General features: G+C 46.3%; 2 protein-coding genes across 4 annotated transcripts in view; both read right to left on the bottom strand.

Moving 5' to 3' along the window:
- The window catches only part of ALDH4A1 (aldehyde dehydrogenase 4 family member A1), a 29,819-nt gene extending 20,400 nt beyond the window's left edge, over positions 1–9,419 (bottom strand). The window contains exons 1-5 of one of the 2 annotated variants that reach the window (XM_042852821.2): positions 9,370–9,419; positions 3,822–3,915; positions 3,209–3,301; positions 1,617–1,664; positions 305–460 (exon numbers count right to left, since the gene is read on the bottom strand). In XM_042852821.2, the coding sequence (XP_042708755.2) occupies positions 305–460; positions 1,617–1,664; positions 3,209–3,301; positions 3,822–3,915; positions 9,370–9,404 (426 nt within the window). In that variant the 5' untranslated portion in view covers positions 9,405–9,419. Of the gene's footprint in view, positions 1–304; positions 461–1,616; positions 1,665–3,208; positions 3,302–3,821; positions 3,916–9,077; positions 9,274–9,369 lie in introns of those variants that run through there. The other variant, XM_008167309.4, reaches the window with a different exon arrangement.
- A 7,881-nt stretch (positions 9,420–17,300) lies between these two features.
- IFFO2 (intermediate filament family orphan 2) overlaps positions 17,301–23,720 on the bottom strand; it is a 52,590-nt gene continuing 46,170 nt past the window's right edge. Inside the window, exons 7-9 of one of the 2 annotated variants that reach the window (XM_065575280.1) lie at positions 21,694–21,786; positions 20,814–20,944; positions 17,301–20,368 (exon numbers count right to left, since the gene is read on the bottom strand). In XM_065575280.1, coding sequence (XP_065431352.1) covers positions 20,263–20,368; positions 20,814–20,944; positions 21,694–21,786 — 330 coding nt within the window. In that variant the 3' untranslated portion in view covers positions 17,301–20,262. The remainder of the gene's footprint in view (positions 20,369–20,813; positions 20,945–21,693; positions 21,787–23,720) is intronic. The other variant, XM_042852820.2, reaches the window with a different exon arrangement.

Below are 23,720 nucleotides of genomic sequence, written 5' to 3'. Positions count from 1 at the left end.
AGGGACAGAGATAAGCGCCCGCACATCCGCTCCATTAAAAAGACCCCCCCCACACAGCTCTCTAGGTGCAGGGAGGGGCCTGCTAGAAAACAGTCGGGCAACGTCCCCAGCAGAAGCGGACGGACGCACGGCTCCAGCCGCAAAGGAAGAACTCAGGCTACACCACGTTCTCACTGAATCACAGACGTCTCTCATATTTGTGCTACTTCCCCCCGGCTCTCCCTGCCACCTTCCCCCCACCCCCTCCAATCATTATGGTTTGTCCCAGCAGGTTCTCTGGGGACCATTCCACCTGCAGCCTTACCTGCCCAATCATGGTTTTGGCCAGCATTTCCGCTCGCCTTGGGCCGCTCAGCATGTCGGCCGCCTTGAAGAAGATCTGTGCCCTGTCCTGGATGGGTTTCAGGTCCCATTCCTTCCGCACGGCCACGGCGGCATTGATTGCTTTGTTAAGCAAGTCCTGAGGGGCAGAAAATGGAAGCGCACCAGATTAGCGCTTCTCAGAATCTCAGTCCCCCAGCCCCACCCCAGGGCTCGCGGCAGCCTCATGGCTCAGATCAGCGGCTGCGGGGGTGAAGAACCAGCCCCACCCCAACTCCGCTACATACGCGGTCCCGGCAATAACCCAAAGACTTTGCTGCAGGCCATAGTTGTGAGCTTGGAATTACGCCAGGACTCTGAACACCAGGGGGTCAAGAACCGCTCAGGTGGGCAGGTCAGACTCAAGAGGATTTTCCAGTTTCCCTGCTAATGGTTACAACACTAAATAAATACCACTTCTGTATGTTCTGATAGGGATTTCAAACATCCCCCAAGCTGCCCAATCCCAGGGCGAGGTAGGGAAGGACTAAAGATCAGGGGTCTCTTCAGCCACTAGTGTAATGCAACCACCTCTGGCCTGGAAGGCAGCAGCTGTCTAATACCATGTAACCATTTTAGGGCAGGAAGGGGAGAAGATTCCCACGTCCAGCTGAAACCTCTAGGGAAATTTGCGTTCTGCCTACATAACAACCCAAGTTGGGATCTGGCCAGGACGCCCCATTCAAGGATGGGTTGTGACTGTGGGCCTAGGTTTTACAATTCATTTAGTATCCGGCGGGGCCGGATTTAGTATCTGAGGGAAGACCACCCGCTACGGTGTCGCCTCCCCCACTTCCTGCAGCGAGCCCCCTACACGACTCGACTCAGCGGCTGGATCGTAGCACCGGCTTTCACGCCCGCATTCATTTCAAGCAGCTACGCCCCACTCTCCCCCAGCTGCACTAGCAAGGAGCGGGGGCGCTGAATCCTGACGGAGGTGCGGCTGGATCTGTGCAGGGCGCAGGCCCAGCGGCTGCGGACACAGCGTGAGGCGCTCTCCTAGGTTACGCTGTTTAAAGCGCCCGCAGCAAGCAAGCCAGAGGCCCACAGCGCTGCCCCGTGTTAGGATCTCAGCCGCATTAAAGCAGAGGGGATAAGTGTCACTTTCCCCTGCAGGCTCTGGGGAACCCTCCCTAGGTTTAGTCTGTCACCGGCAAAGGACAGCTCGGTGTCCCATGACCAAGCGCCCTCAAGCCTGCCCCCTGCAGGTCAGGCGCAGGGAGGGAGGTCTGGGCACAACCATGCGCCACACTCACCTTGTCTGCATAGCAGAACTTGGCCACCTTGTGCGAGTGATTGAACGGCTGAAAAGAGGAGAGCCTAGGGTGATTAATGCTGTAAAGAGCCGCCCTCCCCCCTCCCCCCAAATCCACACACACCCCCTCTGCCCTCCCCCCACAACACCTCTGCATACAGAACAGTCCCCCATTCACATGGGGTGACATGGGCTCAAACCCAGGCAAAGAAGGTGTGTAACCAGCCCCAGGGACCCACCCTGCTCCAAAGCAACCTCCACCATTCACCTTCTGCTGGGTTCACCCAGATGCCTGAGTCCCGCATCAATGACCCACGTTTGGGACACTCATGTGCAATGTGCTTTGGTTTTGCCTGTGTGGACAGGGACCGAATCGTGTGCACCAGCCCTGGTCTACCCTACCCAGAGAGGATCATAGAATCATACACTATCAGGGTTGGAAGGGACCTCATGAGGTATCTACTCCAACCCCGGTCAAAGCAGGACCAACACCAACTAAATCATTCCAGCCAGGGCTTTGTCAAGCCAGGCCTTGAAAACCTCTAAGGATGGAGATTCCACCATCTCCCTAGGTAGCCCATTCCAGTGCTTCACCACCCTCCTAGTGAAATAGATTTTCCTAATATCCAACCTGGACCTCCCCCACTGCAACTTGAGACCATTACTCCTTGTTCTGTCGTCTGATACCACTGAGAACAGCCGAGCTCCATCCTCTTTGGAACCCTCCTTCAGGTAGTTGAAGGCTGCTATCAAATCCCCCCTCACTCTTCTCTTCTGCAGACTAAATAACTCCAGTTCCCTCAGCCTCTCCTCATAAGTCACATGCCCCAGGCCCCTATTCATTTTTGTTGCCCTCCGCTGGACTCTCTCCAATTTGTCCACATCCTTTCTGTAGTGGGGGGCCCAAAACTGGACGCAATACTCCAGGTGTGGCCTCACCAGTGCCGAACAGAGGGGACTAATCACTTCCCTCGATCTGCTGGCAATCTGATGGTCAGCGCTGGCCCCTAGACAGTTTAGGGAAACAGCTTAGACTGCAATTTCCAGGTGGTGCTTTCTGGTCCCAGGAAGGGTGGCTTCCTCTGGGGAATGAGGTAGCCCAGAGATCAGGAAGAGACCAGTGTGGGGGCGGGGGCACATTATCCCCCCATCTCCCTACAGCAGGGCTCCTACACCTTCCTCCTAAGCTGGAACCGGCCATTGTTAGAGACAGGATTCGGTGCTGTGGGTCTGAGCCAGTCTGGCAAGTCCCATGAGGGACTTCCCCAAAGATCCGTCCACTACCCAGCTCCTGGCTAAGGCAGCTCACCTTTCTTAAGTCTCCGAGAAAGGGCCCTCGTGTCTGTAATGGGCCGGTTTGCTACAAGGCAACGGTTAACAAGGACACTAGGTAGAACTACACCCCAGAGGGAGAAATACGTGAATGAGCTAGAGCAATTCCTGGGGAGGGGAATGTCTTCCAGGAAGGGAATAAAACTGCCCCACACTGGGATTTCCCCCTGTCGTGTCAGAAAGGTTCCTCGCAGGTTCCCAGGGCTCTGCCAGGCCGTGGAGTGGTCACCTAGCAACCAGGCGCTCCCCACTGGGACTCACCGACAACTGGTACCGGACGTCTGATGTCCACACCTCTTCTCCCCCCACCACACACGGGATGGCCTCCGTCTTGCCCTTCAGATCGTTTAGCGCCTATCGGATGAGTCAGAACAAAAATGAACTGGTGAGAGCCTGGCAGCTCCCCCTCTGCTGAACAGAAGGCAGCCCCCAGGGATGGAAAGGATATCCAGCCAGCCGTGGCTTTGATCCGCCTTCCTCCACCACCACACTCTCAAACCGGGTGACCTGATGGTCCTACCCACAGCCCTGCCAAACGTCCATGTCCGAGTCCCTCTAGAACCTGCCTGCCAGACCAGCACTGTGCTCACGTCCCAGGGAAAGGAAACCTTGGACTTCTCCAGTACCGAGCTCTGTTCAGACTGAGAACATCCCCGTGTTATGGGGGCCATCTGCAGGGTTAAGGGAGGGGTAACAAGGGTGGGGTGGGTGAAAGGCTTCTCCCCAAGAGGGTAACCATCAGGGGTTGGGAAGGGTGTCCTACCACTTCAGCTAAAGACTCAGCCACTTTAGAGTGAGGCTGGAAGATCACACGCCGCACTAGGGGAAGAAGAGCCCTGGTTTCTTGGCTGCAACAAGCAACTCAGGACAGTACCTTCTGAAGAGCCGCTCGTTCCGGGCTGCCGTGCTTGAACTCCAGAATGGGTTCGTTGGTCACCTCTACAGCTATACGGTGTTGCCATCGCACCCTGGGAAGGGAAAGAGAGAGACACACTGAGAAGCCAGTGTCTTCTTCATTCCATCTATACCGCAGCTGTCCTGGCCGGTGAAGTGAGACAGGCGTTCACGGAGGCACTGCTGCGGAGTTTCATTCCTTATTGTCAGCGGTACACACTATACCAGACAGTCCACTTAAAGATCACATTTCCCGCTGAACGTTTTTTTGCTCCAAGGAACCACTAAGGTGGCTAGAGCTGAAAGAGGTTGGGAGAAGTTTGTTGTTGTTGTTGTTCTGAGATTGTACAGCTCCTAGCACATTGGGGTCCTAGGTGCCGTGGCAAATAAATAATAATTTCCCTCTCTTTTCCCCAGTTTGTTTACTGCCTACATTTGAGGGCACTTTGTGGGTAGTCAGTTTCACTGCCTAGTCAGCTTCCCGTGTGTGGTGTGGATCTTTCACGCAACAACAGGGGAGAGAAAAGCCATTTTGAAAGAACGGGACAATGTGATGGTAAAGCCACAAGATTTGGCCAGAGGACTGGTGTTGGGGGTTGAAACTACTTTCTGAAACTGACTCAGGGCAGAATTTTCAAAAGAACCTAAGTTACTTAGGTGCCGTCAGCTGTCTACACTACAAGCACTGCAGACGCTTCCTATAGTAACGGAAGGTGTTTTTCCGTCGTCGTTAATCCACCTGTCTGAGGGCTCGGTTACACTTAAAACGCTACAACGGCACAGCTGCAGTGTAGACACTAGCTACACCGATGGGAGGGGCTCTCCCATTGGCGTAGCTCAGTGGTGCTCAACCTTTCCAGACTACGGTGCCCCTTTCAGGAGTCGGATTTGTCTTGTGTACCCCAAGTTTCACTTCCCTTAAAAACGACTTGCTTACAAAACCAGACGTAAAAATACAAAAGTGTCACAGCCTCACTATTACTGAAAAATTGCTTTTACTCTCTCATTTTTACCATATAATTATAAAATAAATCACTGGAATATAAATATTGTACTGACATTTCAGTGTCTAGTCTATAGAGCCGTATAAACAAGTCATCGTCTGTAGGAAATTTTAGTTTGTACTGACTTCACTAGTCTATTTATGTAGCCTGTTGTAAAACTGGGCAACTCTCTAGATGAGTTGATGTACCCCCAGGAAGACCTCTGCGTACCCCTGATGCGTCAGTGGTATCTGAACAGGGGTGGGACATCCTGTCTGGATACTCCCGGAGCAGCGGAGTACGCATAGATAACCAGGCAGGCCAGGCGTGAACCAATGCACCGTGGGATGCCAACGGGAGGACTAACTGTACTAGTGTAGTTACACCAACACGGGGCTGTGCCCACACAAACCCTTCAGCAATGTAATTCCTATCAGGACAGAGTTACACCACCTCCAATGCAGCTTAACTAGTCCCACGCGAGACCCAAGATAAACCAAAAGAAGACCATGCACGCGGGGACACAAGAACAGTTTCTGCCAGAAAATATCAAGTTAAACCGTAGACAGGAGACTTCCAAGGAGGGAAGACTGATGCAGGAAGTGGGGCTGACAATTCAGTAGGGGGCTTTATTCCATCCGAGTTGCTCTTGAACCAACATCCCAGCACGGTGGGAGGCTCTCTGCTGCAGAACGCAGCAGCTTCCACATGGGAGTGATGGATCGACACCGCAACTCCTGCTTTTAGAAGAGTTCAAAGTACAGGGGGGCAGAGGCTGGGCAGGTTTGTTTTGTCAGCACAGTGCATGCTTCAACAGGTAGCTGCAGATTACCCTGGGTGCTGTAATTTCCCAGGCCCAGTCTGGCATTAAATTCTCCACCTCAGCAATATTTCCCAGCAGCAGTAAGAAGAAAACAACCCACCAAAAGCCAAAGGGGGAGGAGCCCACGTACTGGAGAGAGAAAAGATGTTGACCCAGGAGTGGGTTTGGGGAGAAGTATGCCAGGAGAAAGCAAAGGCCGTGAAAGATGAATTAGTGGCAGTAAGTAGCACAGGGATGGTCCAAGTTCGGCCTGTAAACCAAGCGTAGCCATGACCACTTTAATACAGAGGTGCGATCCTCTGATGCTATGATGGGGGGAGGGATAGCTCAGTGGTTTGAGCATTGGCCTGCTAAACCCAGGGTTGTGAGTTCAATCCTTGAGGGGGCCACAATCAGTACTTGTGAAGGCTGGGGGCTGGACTCAATGACCTTTCAAGGTCCGTTCTAGGAGATGGGATATCTCCATTAATTATTACAATTCGCCGTGGGCAATGCTCAGTCTTGACCGAGGTAGAGCCTGACTCAGATCAAGGCAGTCACATATCAGGCTTTCCAGTCTGGAAGCAGCAAAGAACATTGTCACATGACATGGGCTGAAGATAAAGGGAAATATGAAGAAAGAACAGGAGTACTTGTGGCACCTTAGAGACTAACAAATTTATTAGAGCATAAGCTTTCGTGGACTACAGCCCACTTCTTCGGATGCATATGGGCTGTAGTCCACGAAAGCTTATGCGCTAATAAATTTGTTAGTCTCTGAGGTGCCACAAGTACTCCTGTTCTTTTTGCGGATACAGACTAACACGGCTGCTACTCTGAAACCTGAAATATGAAGCTATTGCTGCAAATCCTTTACCTCTGACTACCTCCGAGTTCAACCCTGCAACGGAAATAAGTTTGGTAGACACTCAAAGCCTGCACAGACACCAACAATTCAGTTGCTTTTCCTTCTAAAGCTTCACAGAGACTGATTTAGCTGTGACAAACCTCAAGAAGATGTGACAAAACCTTGGATGAAGAGAAATATTTCTGTGTTTTGTTTGGTTATAATTGCACTGGAAGTAGTATTTTGTTTGGATTTAAAACCTTCCCTGGTAGCCCAGCCTTGCAACAGCAGCCTAGGGGAGAGGCAAGGAAGAGTGAAAATGACAAACACGTGAAACTAACCAGCCTATTTTTTCCCTGTACAAACTGAGTGACATTCTTGAAAACAGACGTGACCAAAAAAACTGCCCCTTTGGCATGCTGGATTCCTGACAACTCTCCCATACAGATCTTTAGATATTATGTTTTCACCTACAGAAGCTGGAACAAAATCTGAATCATTTTTGTAAGACTGTTTTATTCAACACATGCAGGAGGAAATTCAGGAAGTCAATATGATAAGCTCTGGAACTATTGGAATGAGAATTTCCAAGACGCTTTGTTTTGCGCTGTCCACATCTGTTACAAACCCACAGCAATGACATATTGAAATCTCCTGAATGCTGGGATTCAGACGTGCCTATATTTTTTAGGAGAAGGGAAGGCTGAGTTACTTTAAAGAGATTTAGATTTGTTAGATCTGATGTAATCAAATCAAAGACACCATCGTACACATCATGTTGTTAAGACTGTGGACAATTCCCCGTTTGTATTCCTTTGGTGTTTAATAAATATTTTTATTTTATAAAGCTAGAGTCTCAATATTCTTTCAGTTGTAACTATCAAGAGTCAGAACTTTGCTCAGCCCCCGAAAATGGGACCAGAGTACACAACGGCTGTGTCTATACTGCACCGTTAACCTGTGTGATTGGCAGCTGGGTCTGAACGCTTGGGTTGGCGTAGCATGGGTGTGAGTGTCCCCACGGCAACACCCTGCCCACGTTACTGTGTCCTTACCGGTTCTGCACTCGCTTGTCTCTGTCTGGAGGCAAAGGCCCTGGCTCTGTGTGCTGAGATGCTCTAGGATTCTTTCCCTGACAATTGTGGGAGACCTTGTCTGTCCTTTGGGGAGAATTGTGGGAAGGCGTTGGAGGACTACCCGCTCTCCGGTGATTTAACCTGTGTACTTACTGCAAAGCGGGTGGGTTCCAGCCCAAGTTAAAAGCAGAGCCTGGATTCCAACTCACACCCACAGGGGAGTCAACTGGGCCACGCTTACAGCACCTCCAAACCTGGCTCAGCAGTTTTCCTGTGTGGACACTAGGGGAGTTAAGACTAAAACCCAGGCAAGAGCCTGGGTTAACAGTGCAGCCAAGACATACCCAATAGCACCAGAGCAGGAAACTGACTGGAATCCTGCCTGGCAGAGGAAAACAGGTAAAGAAGCGTCTCCTGCCATCATGAATCCTGGTGCTTGTAGCGGCCAGTTAAATACATTGCAGGGGGAACATGTTTACAGCACAACCTGTGGCAATACAACCCCGAAATCACCCAGGCAACCCTGGCCTTGTACCAGACTTCCAGTGATACCACATTAGTCACCCCCCACGGTGGCACCCGCCTGTCAGCAAAGCAGCCAATACGCAGTTAGTTTAGAGGGGGTGGCCCAGGCACAAGTGTTGCATGAGCCAGAGACGGGAGAGGCCATTTAACCCCGAATGGGGACACAACTCTGCCCGGGTCACCCCAGAACTGGGTGGGGCACCAGAGACATGAACAGGGAGGGAAGAGGAGAAGGACACGTGGAGACCTGCCAACATCTGCTTCCCCAGGAGACTCCTGCCGGTCACCTGCTGCCATTTTCCTATCTCAGGAAGTGTAGATAAGCCTAAACCCTCACTCCCTGAGATAGCAGAGGTGTTGGGCAGATAAGGGGAGCACGTGCCAAGGGCTGGCGCAGAGTGCGGGGTGGGTGGGACCATGGAAAGCTAAGGGAGATAAGCGTCCGGGGGAATCCTCCCAGCAGATTCTCCACTGCCCCCCCTTTTGGCAGCCCTGCCTCCCGCCTTGACGTCTGGGCAGCTGCTCCCAACTCACCCCGATGTAAAGGAGCGGGGGGGGGGGCAGAGCATTAGGGGGCAGCAGCAAGACCTGCTGACAGCCCCCCCCCCAGCCTGGAGCAAGCTGGGCCAAGAGGCAGCTGGGTGGGCAGAGGGGTCAGGCAGATTTGACCCCCCTCCCGACGGGGCGGGCAGGGCCCCCAGCAGCCGGTGTGTGACGGGGGGGGGAGGGAATCCCGGCTCTGGCGGTGCTGGGAGGTTTAAATCCCAGAGGGGCGGCTCCGACGGGCCCAGTTCACACCCCCCACGCCGCCAAGGAGCGGAACATCAGGCCCGGCAGGGCGCCCGGGGCTGGGCCGCACGTGGAAGGAAGGGGGCGGCCGGAGCTCGCGGGGCGCTGGGACCCCGCACGCCGGGGGGATCCGGGGGGGCGCTGCCGGGGGACCCCGGATCCCAGCAGCGGGGGGGGGGGCTCCCCCTGCAGGCCCCGCCCCGCGCTCACTCACCCAGCGCGGGGGCAGCCCAGCAGCGCTCTCCGCAGCGGGGGCAGCAGCATCGTCTCGGGGCAGCGCGGACTCGCAGCCGACGGGCCAGACCCAGCGCACGCTGAGCAGGGGACCCCTGAGCCGGGCTGTACCATCTCGGCGGGGGGGGGAGGACGGACTGCAGCTCCCGGGAGGGGACCCAGCTGCCCCCCCCACCCCAAGGCTAGTGCATCCAGCAGAGCGCCCCCAAGCAGCCACCGGGTGGGGATGTCCCAACCCCGTCCTCCGCGCCCATTCCCCAAGGATCGCATACTGTGCCGCTAGCCGCTTCCCCCCTCTCCAGCCCATGGTGCAGTCCGTTCTGTCCTAGGGCGGCGCTGTATCAGCCAATCAAATCATAACGTGGGGGCCTTCTGGCCAATCAGCTGCTGCTTCATGTTACAACCGGATGCAAGGAGGGAGGTGTCGGTAAAGTTCTTTAAAGAGTCACCGGCGGGGTGGGGAAGGAGAGAGTTTGGATAGACCAATGGGGGGAGGGGGTTGGCCTCAGGCCTCTCAGCGTCATACTGTACCAGCCCCACCCTCCAGAGGGTCCCGGGGGGGGGGGGGGGGGGCAAGAATTAGAGAATAAAATAAATTTATGTATTGAAATGAGAACTATGAATGGTAACTAGAAATTGACCCAACTGGCCACATGGGCACAACCCCAGACACCCGCCTGGTTCCTATGAGTTACCTGGGCAGGGCCCAAGGATTGGCTCTTCAAACATGTATATAAAAACTGTCTCCTGTGTCCTGAGAATATAAACAGGGCGTTTGTTGCTCCAGGACAAATACTTTGTGTCCCACAGTTAGAAGCATGATCTGGCTCTTGGAACAAATCCATGGTCACCTAAGGATTTTTACAGGTGGCAATGCACTAGGCCCCAAAAACAACAAGGAGTCTGGGGGCACCTTAAAGACTAACAGATTTATTTGGGCATAAGCTTTCGGGGGTAAAAAACCCACTTCTTCAGTGGGTTTTTTACCCCCGAAAGCTTATGCCCAAATAAATCTGTTAGTCTTTAAGGTGCCCCCGGACTCCTTGTTGTTTTTGTGGATACAGACTAGCCTGGCTACCCCCTGATATTTGTGCCCCCAAAGCCACTCAGAACTCTGTTGCAGTTGCAGGGGAACCCCCGTCCTCCCACGCCAAAAACACAGGGCTCAACTCGATGAGCTGAAGGGGAAATCTCTTCACACAAGGAGTGTAACTGAGATGCGACTCATGGGGCTTCAGGATGGGCTGTGAAGCAAAAAAATACACAGCCCAGCATGGCAGCAGAATTGCAAGGCCTATTTGAGATCCACCCACTAACCTTCCTGAAATCTGTGAAGAGGGCAAATAAGCTACACAGTTTAAAAAAAAAAAGTGCAAAGATTTTCAAAAGCAACTACTCATTTTGGGAACCTATCTTGAGGTATCTGAAAAGGGCGTGATTGTCAAGAAATGGGAAGCGCTCACCCTTTGAAAATCAGGCCCTTTTGACATGTCTCAAGCCAGGCAGCCAAAATCTCTAGTCATTTTGGAAAATCTTGGCTTCTGAGTCTAGAAAGCCCAGTTAATGTACATCATTAGCTCCTGTGTAAATACAAAAAGCAGGCAGGCAGAGGAAGTTACACTGTTTGTTTCATGTTTAAGGGGAGCACTGTCTAAAGTTTAGAGAGCAGCTCTCAACTGGCCTCACGCAAAAGAATGAGAAAAATCTCTTCCTCTGACAGAGGAATGTTGACAAGCCCCTGCTCATCTCCCCCTCTAAAAAGGTAAAACAAAGCAATGTCTTCTGGGCTTAACACAAGGCCTGTTTTTCCATTGAGGCTTTTGGGGGGGTGGGGGGGGGAGAAGAGGTCTGCTAAAGCCTTTTTCCTTTTTCAGCTGGGGTCAACTGCTGATTTCAGTTTGATTGTTTTTGGAACTGTAAAGGAACCTAGAGCAGTTTGTTATAAATCTAAATACAATCTTGGTGCCCCTTTACTGCTAAGTTACAGACTTGGCTTGGAAGTATTCCCTCACCTTTATGGACACTTAAAATTGAGACATGCATGTGAAAACAAGGGAGCTCTGAATTTTCCTGCAATCTTTGCTATTGCTCTTAATCCACAGGAGAGTAACGGAAACAATGGAGAAGTAAAATAATTCACTATCGGTGCTACTGTTGTCTCTTTCGAATGTGCAGGGTCCATGGGCAAAGCAAAAAAAAAAAAAAAAAAGGTGGGGGGGAGACAAATGGAGAGCTTGTGGTAGATAGTTGGAACAATTTATAAGGGTTTGTTTAAACAAATTGTCCTACTTACAAACAAGAGCTTTGTGTAATTCATTAGTTTACGTAATTTTGAAGCATAAAGATGGACTTTTGACCCAAAGTAGAAATCTTGTCCTAGCGCAGGCTCAGTTACATTCCATAGAACACAGGTGGCTTAATTTTCATGCACCAGCATGATCCATATAGTTTCAAGGGGTGAGGAGGATCTTGCCCACTCTTAGATAGGTCTGTTGTCTTTTAGAAACATGAGGACATGTTTCCGAAAAGTAAAGTTCAGTCTTGCCAACTTCCGGCAGCAAACAGCAGCAGAGCCACCAGGAGGAATGTAGCAGAAGTACTTCAACTCTGTTGTTGCTTTAAGTCGGGATTTTTGTTTAGTTCCGAGGGTATTTAAAATTCAGAGACTATTTTCTAGGACAGTATAAGATGCAAGTTATCTCCAACCTTGGACCAATGTCCTTTGGTGAGCTTGGTGTAGAAGGAAAGAACATGCATAAGAGAGAAAGGTATTTAGACATAGCAGTCAGTTGCGTGCAGTCATGTTCCTGTTTCTGCTACTAATCAAATTTTAATAAAGCTTCTCACTCATAGTTAGGGCCCTACCAAATTCACGGCCAAGAAAAATGTGTCACAGACCGTGAAATCTGGTCTCCCAGCGTGAAATCTTTTCTTGTGTGTGCTTTTACCCTATACTATACAGATTTCATGAGGGAGACCAGTGTTTCTCAAATTGGGGGTTCTGGCCCAAAAGGGAGTTACAGGGGGGTCACAAGGTTATTTTAGGGGGGCCGTCCTTACTTCTGCACTACCTTCAGACTGGGTGGCCAGAGAGTTGCAGCTGGTGGCCAGGCAGTACCGCAACCCCCACTACAATAGCCTTGTGGAACACCCCCCCCCCCCCAGCTCCTTTTTGGTTCAGGACTTCTACAATTACACCACCATGAAATTTCACATTTAAATAGCTGAAATCATGAAATTTACTATTTTAAAAATCCTATGACCATGAAATTGACCAAAATGGACGATGAATTCGGTAGGGCCCCATTCATAGCTGAGGCTGCCATAGTCCTGCACTGCACGAAGCCTACATTTAGTCTGATATAAAGTGACAAGACAAAGTAAGCATTATTATTAATTTCAGCATAAAGACATTCTAAATTAAAACGTCAGTGCATGGGACGGGCAATCAGAGCTCCTGCAGTCTAATCCTAGCTTTGCCACTGTTTGGGATCATTAGCCAAGATCACACAATTCCTGCCTCATTTTCCCCATAGGTAAAATTGATACATCACCTTCATTATAGGGCTGTTGGGAAAACTAATGGTTGTAAGGAGCTTTGAAGCCACTGAATTTCTATAAAGTGCAAAACATTGAAAGGTTCCTCATACAACCCCTCACCTTCAGAGAACTGAACTGTTCAGCGAAAATGTCATAGCATTTTTTGCTCACACACATCACTGAATGGTAAATAGACTTGGGTTTAGGTACAGTATATTTGAATGGCTTAGCTCAGTATGACAGCCCTATCTGCTTTGTGCCTTTGGATTTGATCTGTGAGCTTGAGTTAGCATTTAGTCTTACCTGTATAAAATGCTGCTAGCTTATGCTTTTCAGGTTAGTTGATGTGTCTAGCTTTTAGAAAATGGGGAAGGGGACCATTCAGAACATTGAGGGGCCCTTTCCTTTGAAGGTTGGAGGGCTGGATGAGTGATTCAATACTGATGAGTTTCTGTTGCAGGGAAATGTTTACTGCATTTATGTCAGGTGCTATGGAAGAACAGTGTTAGAAGACAAGAACTGATGCACACAAAACAGACAACCAGGAAGTTTGGCATTTATTTTAAGGGGGTTTTCCTCGTAACCAGACAATTACCATAACCCGTTTTCATCAACGAGCTTCAGAACAGCCCCTTTTCACAGAGAAGCCCATTTGGTACGTGACTTGGAAATCAACATTCATAGTTAATTTTTATAAATCAAGAGCACAAAGATGAACCAATATCACAATGCTTCTCGGAAGAGCAGCACCACAGCACAGGATGGCTGAGAATGCTGGAGGCAGATAGGTGCTTGGACTTGTGCCCTTTCAAGACAGAACAAGAAAAAACAGTATACAGGCAGCTAGAGATCAGATCTACAGTCGCTAGTTTTTGGCACTAATAGGCGAATTGTGAGTTCCAGTGGATTACCTCAAATTCAAATGCTTCGGGCGCTTGCTGTGCATGTTTGTAGTGCTCCTTCCAAAATGGATAATTCAAAAATCGTGGTCAGTCTATAAACCAACTGGTCTGCTTTTAAACTTAAAGGCAGACTCCCAAACAGAGGGGCAATCCACTTAAATCTGAACTCAGGGCAAGAAACTATGGCCCTTCTGGGGCAAGCTTAGGAATTGGTTCATCCTTGGATCTTCCCTTACTGGAGATCAAATAGCATCATCACTCAAGTCATTTTTTCCCTTTAAAATAAGCTAATATACAGAATATAAAGCACAATATTTACAACAATACAGTAAACAGTTTCATTTCCACTCTGAACAGTAGTCTGTTTTAATGAGTATTAAAATAAAACTCTTACATGATTCAAAAAAACCCCTAACAGACACAAAGTGACATGGCATGGAAAGGAGTTAATTAATGTCTCCCATTTAAACGCTTTAAAAAATAAATACCATTTTTGGCAAAATTTAGCTAAAAAATATTTTAACCCTAGGGACAGATGACTTTGTATATTCCTTTCAGTGAAACCATATTATAAAGAAGTGTGGTTAAGTGCCCAAGCTTTTAACCATCTTAAACATTTATTTCTAGAACAAGATTTAAGATTAAATCTTTGTATGTGTTGTCACTTCAGGCAGCCAACAAACTAACCGTGGCCCAGATTTGCAGCACAGGGGTACATGCATGTTCCACCATGGGAATGATTTGGACTGTCAGTTTCAAAACCTTTAGACAAGTACTGCAATGAAGTCAAACATGTAACTATTTCTTAAACAGTTTTTCTGATGTTAGCGTTACTGCCGGCCTGAAAAGACAGACCTATTCAGATTTAAGACCATATCTTGTTTGTGAAAGTGCTTCATTATTGGAGTGCCACAAGTCACAGATAAGGAGACCTGGCATGCTCTTTTAATGAGTTGAGGGCCTCAGCATCCAACTTCATCCAGCCTCTCAAAAATCTCTGCTACTTCAAAAGATGAGCTTTTTGAAAGGCTGCTTTAAATACAAAAGATCAAGACCCCAAAGCTATGCACAAATGCATATGAAGACATTTTAAAAAGGAAAATTTAAGCTCAAATAAGAAGCCAACTTCAAAGCTTGACAGGTAAGTCTTTCAAGTACACTTTTAAAAATGGTATTTGGTACAAACCTACATGTGTAAAGTTTGCTTGATGATTTGGGATCTTGGTATTATCTGTTAGTGCCCCACGCCTCTGGTATAAAAACCTATTAGGCCAAAGTTTGTCTAAAATTTAGGTTTTGTGAAAATGAGATTTGACAAAACTTAAGGCCAACGAATGTTTCAGTGATTTTTATATAATTTCAAAGGAAAAAACTTTTCAAGTATGCCTTTACTGTGTCTGCAATCCAAATACCGCATCTTTGTGCTAGTGCACCAGCACCTTTAAATGAAGGTCTAGAAACAAAATGTGAAAGAAATGATCTGAGTATCACCTTGGATCCTTGGTCAGCATTATTATCCAAGCAGAGTTTAAATTCCAACAGACCAGCTTAGGTGAAAGACCTTTTTAAAGTTTTCCACCGTTATAAGCATTGAGAGTTCAGTCAGCAGCACTCCCTTTCAAACATTATGCTGGTCAAAGATGTAGCATTCACAAAAATGAAGCACAGTCAGAAGCCCTTCATTATTAAGATGTTCTTCACTACATGTTCCAGGTACAAACATTCTTCCATCAATATGATCTTTCCACAGTATAGAAAGAAGGAAAACATAAGCAAATATCTGCTTCATTTCAACAGGTTTATGGGTGCTCCTGGTATGGCTGTAAGCACTCCTGTGCCACCAATGCCATCACTCATTCTAAGGGTCTGTCTCCACTTACCGGTGGGTGCAGCAATCAATCCACCAAGGGTCCATTTAGCGGGTCTAGTGAAGACTCGCTAAATCAACCGCCGATCGCTCGCCCGTCGACTCCGGTATTCCACCGGAACGAGAAGCATAAGGTAAGTCAACGGGTGAGTTTCTCCCGTCAAACCAATGCGGCATAGACATCGCAATAAGTCGACCTAAGGTATGTCACTCCAGCTACGTCATTCACGTACCAGAGTGGTAGCCGTTAGCCTGTATCAGCAAAAACAACGAGTCCTTGTGGCACCTTAAGAGACTAACAAATTTATCTGGGCATAAGCTTTTGTGAGCTAGAACCCACTTCATCAGATGCATCTGACGAACTGGGTTCTAGCCCACAAAAGCTTATGCCCAAATAAATGTATTAGTCTCTTAAGGTGCCACAAGGACTCCTCGTTGTTATTCACTTAGTTGAAGTTATGTAACTTAGGTCAACTTAACCCTGTAGTGTAGATCTGCCCTGAGTCTTGACTGACAATGGGAATTTCAGTTTTTGATAGCAAGTATTTTATGTTACTATTTCCTTTACCATACCGAAATTGCAACAGTTCTAAAAAGCCTTCCTACATACAGAAAGATTCTGATCTCCAACTGGTATAATTCAATGGAGTTACTCCCCATTTATACTGGTGTAAGGAAATTAGCAATCCAGGCCCCTCAAGTCTGAATTGCAGTCCAAATATATTCTACCCTGCCAGAGGGTAAAATACAAATCTTATTCTAGGTAAAATTTTAAAAATGTAAAAAATGCATCTGAAGTATCATTTGTGGTTAGCAGAATAGATGCCAGTCCATGCTCACCCTCTAGTAGAAGGCATTGGAATCAGTGAAGATGGGGAAAAATAATTCTGCAGTTACAGTAACGTTCGCAACATATGTTTTTCTTGCTATGAGGAAGAGATGGTAGGAGTGTTTCACAGCCAGCCACACCTGTTACATTTGTTTCTCATGCTGATACTTGAAAGTGTTGAGAATTTGGAGTCCCATCAAACAGAGAATACTTTACAGAGGAAGACCTGTATTTGCTGACTTCTGTTTGCACGTTTAAAAAAAAATCTAGAAAATAGAATATACTTTTATTTATAACTAGATTACACATTTCTCTGAGTTGCATTTAATGTTTTTCCAACCCATACTTTAAAAAAAATGATTTCATTCCTTGTTTCTTGCCTGACTTAACGTGGTATTTATTAAATCCTTGAAAAATGTTTGTACCACATGATTCTTTGGACTTTTTGAAGAACATGCATCCACAAAAGCACTGAGATTTATTCACTGAAAACACTGTTTTTGTACAAATCCATTTTAGGAATTTGATCTACCTTATTACACTGCTAACAAGCAAAAAAAGTTTGCTTTCTTGAAATCCTCTTTAAAAAATATGAGGGAAAAAAACAATGAGGAGGATTTACTGATAAGTCTAAAAAAGTGTCAATATGACACTGCGTTAAGAATAGAAAATAAAAAAAGTATTTACAGCTTTACAAAGGAAAAAAAGAGGTCCTCAAAATGATTTCCAGCATTTTCACAATTTTTCTTCTGGCAAGCTTTTGATCTGGTCACTACAGATGTGTTAAATACAGACAAAATGGGACCACTGTCCGCTAAATCAGCAGCATCATTTGAAACAAAACACCTCATGGGAAAACGACCATGGGATCGACTCAGTAACTACCAAGGGCTGACCCTGCTAGCTATCAAGTCCACTGCCTTGACTAAAATATAACCCCAAACCCAAATATGAAGATACATTTTAAAAATGGATTACATATGGTTATAGAAAAAAGAGACAAACACAACAACCACCACAGTCATTGCTATTACCATCATACACATTTCATCATCATATACATTATTTCTTATTCTTTACTATACAGGTATCCCCACCTCCTACACTTGCAAACAATGCAACCTCATTACAGATGGTCCTCATAATTATGGCTACGAGATGAACTGTAGGTTACAGATTACTTGCATCAACAACTAAGTTTTGCTTCCTCAAGCAGTTCACTCTATTAACGCAGGATACTCTCTTCTCTTTCCCTGCCTCGACATGCCAACCATTAAAGGTAAAACCTTGACCCAGTCTCCTGGCAGGACACTGCATTTTACAAAGAAAGCAGCAGCAGCAGCGTAGGACGGCTGTTTAAACTGTTCAACTTCTCCACTACAAAAGAGGTTTCATAATCTGAGGACAGCTGACTGGAAGGCTCTAGGAAGGTTGTCTCACTACAGGAGCAAACTCCTGTTATAAACGTTTCCTCCAAAGTCACTAGAGTACTAACTACAAACATTCAGCTTTGGCAGGCGGTCTCTCAACCTTTTGAGAAACCGAATATATTTAGCAGCTGAGGTTCAAAGAGGCTTGGTAACCTTAAAAATACTTGAACTGAAAACATGGAGTCCCACTCCCTTATCAAAAGGGCATGACTGACACGTATTTTTCACCCCACCCGCAAACCCCACTCCTAGTGAACATAATTTACTGCTTTGGCTAGATAAGAGATGCTAGGAATGAGCACTTTGGAATACAGGTTTCTTTTAAAAAAGACCTAAGCACAAAATTACACATGTAATGAAACATTTTAAAAAGGCCACTGAGGTACAGTATGATTGATAAAAGAGTTCCTAACAAGAGATTATGCACAAGTGGCTTGAATGTTTCAAACAGCAAGTAAAATTAATAGTGTGTCCTTGCATTACAGTTCTTTTCGTGGACGGGAGTAATTTAAACTCACATTGTGGATCCCGAAGGGTCTCATCACAGTAGTTCTTCCCACCTGGAATGATATGGGGGGCCATATGTTTCAGATGGCCCACACAATTCAGTCTGGGTCTAAGAAGTCAGCTACAGGACACTCAACAGGAAGAGCGATGAAAGAACTACAGGCAGCAATGCATGGAACCAGAGTCAATAAGATGGTACTGTACACAAAGCTACTCTACAAGCAAGGATCTGTCAGGGTTACACTGCCCCCAAAGTGAAGCAAGTTGTGCAAAATTCCAAGAGGCCTTATACAGACACTACTTTAGTGAGGCTTGTGCTCTGTTATAGAGAAAGCAGCACTCTGATGTGTACTAGATTTTGTTTGCTCACAATGCCATCCCCCTGATTTTATTTCAAGTTGATGGGTACAGAACAGCCATCTCACCACCACTTAACGCTGAGAGGATGCTAAAACCGGACGTTTCTCTGTCCAATCTATATGGGAAGAAAAACACTCCCACTCCCAGTATTTTCAAACCCCTGTGGGAAGAGTTTCATGAAGTGGGGGGGGGGGGGGGGGGGGGGGAGGGAGAGAGATGATCATTTGAAATGTAGTCTCTAAATCTTAAAATGGTTACTAGCTACATAGTTACTTCTAAGAGCTATTAATTATGTCTTCAACAGTAGCCTGCAAAACAATCTGGTACTGTCTTCCGCTTACTTAAAGTCAGAGATTTCCATTCCCCTTTTCTCTTGGCTCAGCTGTGACAATTCCTAATTATAACCAAGAACAGCCCATCTCATGCCACTAGCTCCCTGAATAGAAAGTAAATAAATTAGACTTTTGATGCTGCTTTCTCTGGTTTAAAATACAGAGGAACAGACACGTAAGGCCTAGGTCTACTTGCTTTCTCACGGAGAAAGCACATGGCTGTTATTCCCTAATTCCAGAGCAGCAGTAGTTTAGGATTCATTTTTACTGTGCCCTAAAAAGGATTACAGTATTTTCAGCTTTTCCAAAGAACAGTGGTCTGTAATGTCGTCACATCTCAAGCCTACATCTATAGCATGGTGTGTCAGTTTACCTTGATGCTTCAACCACGCTGCTCATGAAACTGCATTTTATGCTGCTTATCTCCCAGACAGTAAAGTAGGACTTGCAACTATTATGGTGGAAAAAAAATTCAGGAACTGAAGGGCTGATCCCCCTCCTAATCCCATCCCAGGAAACAAAGGCATTATAACAGACATTCCTCCACAAAGGAAGCTCTACAGATAACTAACATGTGCAACTGTGTTTTTAGCTTTCCTTCCACCAAGAGATAACTCTAGTCCAGCAGGGACCAAACATTCCGTATAAATAAGGCAAGCTTTTTTTTTTTTTTGCATAGTAGTTTAACGGTGATATTCCCACCCCAGTGTACCTTGTCCATCTACTTTGCCACCGAGCTGAGAACTGCTTCTTGGGATTCTAGACTCAGGCAAAAAGCTTGTGCAGATTCCAAAGGTCCTCCACCCAGACAGATGGCATAAAGAGATTCCTTTAGATACCTTATAATTGCATGAGCCTAAAGTCTGCCTCTAACCCACTGCTATTTTTAAATGGGGTTAACAGATACATTTGGAGGTGTTTACATTTTTTCCCTTTTTTTTTTGCCAAACAACTGTGGTAATTATACTGCAATTGTGTTGTGGTCCATGATCCTTTCGCCAATCAGTGCAGCCCTTCAGTAAGTCATAAGCCTACTGAAACACCCAAAACATTTGCAGCACCATTCTCTGCTGCGGCCAGATTTTTTTTTTCCCCCTTTTTTATTTTTCTTATAAAAAACACCTGCTATTAATATTCTATTAGAGCTCAAAGTGGCTCAGCTTGGGGCAAAGGCACCATTAAAACACCATGTTTTCTTACAGAATTCTGCATTTGTAATTGGTAGAACAGTAGAAATGTACAGCACCAATCCTCAGGTGGGGTGGGGATGCGTATCGGAATGAGTCCTCAGGAACCCTGTGCCAGGGCTTATTAGTCTGTTCGGTCAGTATTCTATTTTTTTCACTTTTTTTTTTCCTTTCTGTATTTTCCCTTTCACTGGAATGCTCTGATTATGTATCAGCTGACCATAGGCTCCACGTCCGCCTCTCTGTCAAACTCATCTTGAATCTCATCTGTGTTTCCTGAGTCACTGCTGGCTACAGAGCTGGGAGATGGAGAATTTCTGCAAAGAAAGATTTAGACAAAGTTCAGCAAGTGATGCTGTTAAACACTGCTTTCTGTTAATTTTAAGAAAAGAAAAAAAAAGGGTCCCTTTCCATCCTCAAGTAAAGTAAAAAAGTGTCCTGTGTCACTGTATCTGGACTTAAATTTTCTAATGAGTATTAATAGTGAAACCTAGCACTTCTCAGTGTTGTACAAATGTGAGTATCACTAGCCCCGTTTTACAATAGGGATGTGGAAGCTGAGAGCGCAAATGACATACAAGTCTTCCAACACAACAGTGAGCATCAAGCCTCTTTGGAAGGTGCGAAAAATTTCCTTTCCAAACTGAAGAAAGCACCAACCGGAAGTATTTTACTTAACTGCTTTTTAATGGACTGTTAGGCAATGTGTCTGCAGGAGGAGTTCTTAGAGAACAGCAGAGAACCAAGGAACATCCTATTTACCTGTCAGCCGAGCCTTTGATAAGTCTACGACAGGTTTCCATCTGTACGTCCAGGCCCCTCTTCATGCTGCACATTTCCATGTATTCGTGGAGGTGGCGATTCATGTCACTCTTGGCTGTGGCTAGCTCCAGCTGTCCAAAACAAGGGTCAGTGGTCAGCATATAACAAGGAGACTTGCTAAATCCCCGTCCTGTCCAGTTTTACGGGTTGTTGCCATACTGAATGTCATGCAAGCACTCCAGTAACCTATTCCTCACACATTCATGAGGTCCACAGGGCATCCTTACTTTCCATCTTATCGGAGGTTACCATATTTATCAGCTTCTGCCCAGTACTGCAATCCTGTTTAGTTTTGCTGCTTTCAACAGCTCTCGGCTACTAATTGTTTGCACCTGTTTGTCAATGTACAGCGATTCCTTAAACCTGAAAGCTGCCTGTGAGATGCTATTTATATTTTATGGCTCGTGGATGGAGCATAAAGATCTTGAGAAGCTATACTAGTGCAGCCTGGCATTCTCAGAAATCATGCCTTAGCAACTAGAGGGATTTCCCAAGGAGACACAAAGGATGTTGAAGAAAACTGGCAAAATCTCCATGTATTTTTATTTATACTCGTCTGAGCTGTCCTTTACCCACTAGTTACAACTTTATACTCACTCTAGATAGTAGAGTCTCAGGTAGGTTATTGCGCTACGGAGGAGGGATGTGCCCTACTGCGTATGATGCTGAGAGTCAAGTTCTGCAGTTACATATACACAATCCATATACAGAGCGCACAGTTTGGGCCAAGGAGTACCCACAATGTTCATAACAGATTTTTAAGCTGGTGAATAAACCCTTACGCAGAGTATTTTTCTTTCACAGGAGAGCACTTTCTCACCTCAATCTGTCCTATTGTTTCCTGATATTCTTGGTCTCTTGTTTTGAAGAAAGATTCTGTTTCATGGATCAAGTTTCCCAGATTCTCCTCCTGCTACAGAAGAACATTACAGGCCAGTTAGTGAGGACAGATTAAAACGGTTTATGGAATTGCTCATTTAGGTCCCAACCACGTAGCCCTTTAGTTACACAACTAGCTCCCTACCCCACCCTTAATCCACTATGACTGCTTGTGGATAACTGCTTCAGGATTTGTCCCATAGAGTCACATTTTTCAAGGTGTTTAGGCACTAGTGGGATTTTCAAACACCCCTCAGCATCCAAAACTCATTGATTTCAATGGGTGTGGGTGCTTAGATACTTTTGAAAATCCCACTAGGCACCTAAAGAACTAAAAATCTGGCTTTTAGTGACTCCGTGACTAATAAAGACCGCCATGACTTCAGTCCTGGTGGCTGGGAGCTGCAGGGGCCTGCCGCCTCCCACAGTGACAGAGAGCCGTGAGGTACCCCCGCCACCTCAGGCAGTGGGCCCTCAAGCTCTCAGCTGCCATGGGCAGCAGGGGTACCCCACAGCTCCCCACCAGCCACAGAGGACAGGGGGATCCCCTGCAGCTCCCCAGCCACTACTGGGGCCTGGGGGACTCTGGAGCTCTGAGCCCCCATGGGTGGTGGGGGCCCCAGAGCTCCCAGCCACCCCGCTGCTGCCCAGTTCCTTCCCATTTTATCATGGATTTTTTTTAGAAAAAGTCAGGGACAGGTCACAAGTTTCCGTGAATTTTACTTTATTGCCCGTAACCATGACAAAATCTTAGCCTTAATTATGGTTTGGAATAATTTTTCAGAAGTGTTACTTTATTTGTAAACAAGAAATACTGCTTTGGAAATCTGGCTTATAGATTAAGTTATTTACTGAGTCTCCGTGATTTTGGCACTGTATAGGCAGGAGAGACATCCACTGCTCCAAAGAGTTTACACTGAATAAACACTAGCAGTGTAGCCAGTGCCAGACAAACCACCCATAATACTGGAACTATTTTGGTAGATTACTGGAAGGCTTCATGGAAGCCACATGGGGCTTTTTATTTTTAAAGTTTGAGTGAAGAAGAAGTAGTCTGAGTCATGAATTGAGGAAGGCTCCACAAATGAAAGGATTAGCACAAAAAGATGAACGATTATGATGCATTATTGTATTTCCATAGCATCTATGAGCCGTGGTCCTGGACCAGGACCCCATTGTGCTAGGTGTTGTACAAAGAAGGATTAACAGCTTTGAAGACCAAGAGAGACAATTCTGATCATCTCATCTGATGACCTGCATAACATAGGCCAGAGAATCTCAGCCAGCAAATTTCTGTACCAAGCCCATAACTTCTGTTTGAGCTATGATTTTAAGAAAGACATCTAGCCTTTAAACAAACACTTTAAATGACTGAGTATATCACATCTCTAGGTAAGTTGTGCTAATGGTTAGTTCCCCTCACGCTTAATTTGTCTAGTTTTAGCTTCCAATCATTTAATTCCATTATACTGTTTCTGCTAGATTAGAAAGCCATCTAGCATCAAAAATCTCTTCCCCATATAGGAAGACCATGATCAAGTTACCTCTTAATCTTCTCTTGGATAAACAAACTAAATGGAGCTTTGTAAGTTTCTCACAAAAGGTCATATTTTTCAGACCTTGAATCATTCTTTTAGCTCTTTAATAACCCTTCCCAGTTTTTCTACATTCTTTCTGAAGTGTTGACACCAGAAATAGACACAGCAGAATCCAGTAATGGTCTGACTATTAACACACATTGTTCAAAGGAACCCACCTCACCAAGCAGTTCAAATCAGTCTGTACAACTGACCTGTTCCCATCATTATTTACCACTCCAATTTGTGTACTCTGCAATTTTCTTCCAGAACATTGATGAAGATATAAAACAACATTGAGAAATGAACAGATCCCTATAGGACACTCCAGAAACAACCCCACTCGATAACAATTACCCATTTACAATTACTTTGAGACCTATCAGTTAAC

This window comes from Chrysemys picta, chromosome 21 (genome assembly GCF_011386835.1).
Source record: "Chrysemys picta bellii isolate R12L10 chromosome 21, ASM1138683v2, whole genome shotgun sequence".
NCBI lineage: Eukaryota > Metazoa > Chordata > Testudines > Emydidae > Chrysemys > Chrysemys picta.
This window is presented reverse-complemented; position numbering and strand designations above follow the sequence as displayed.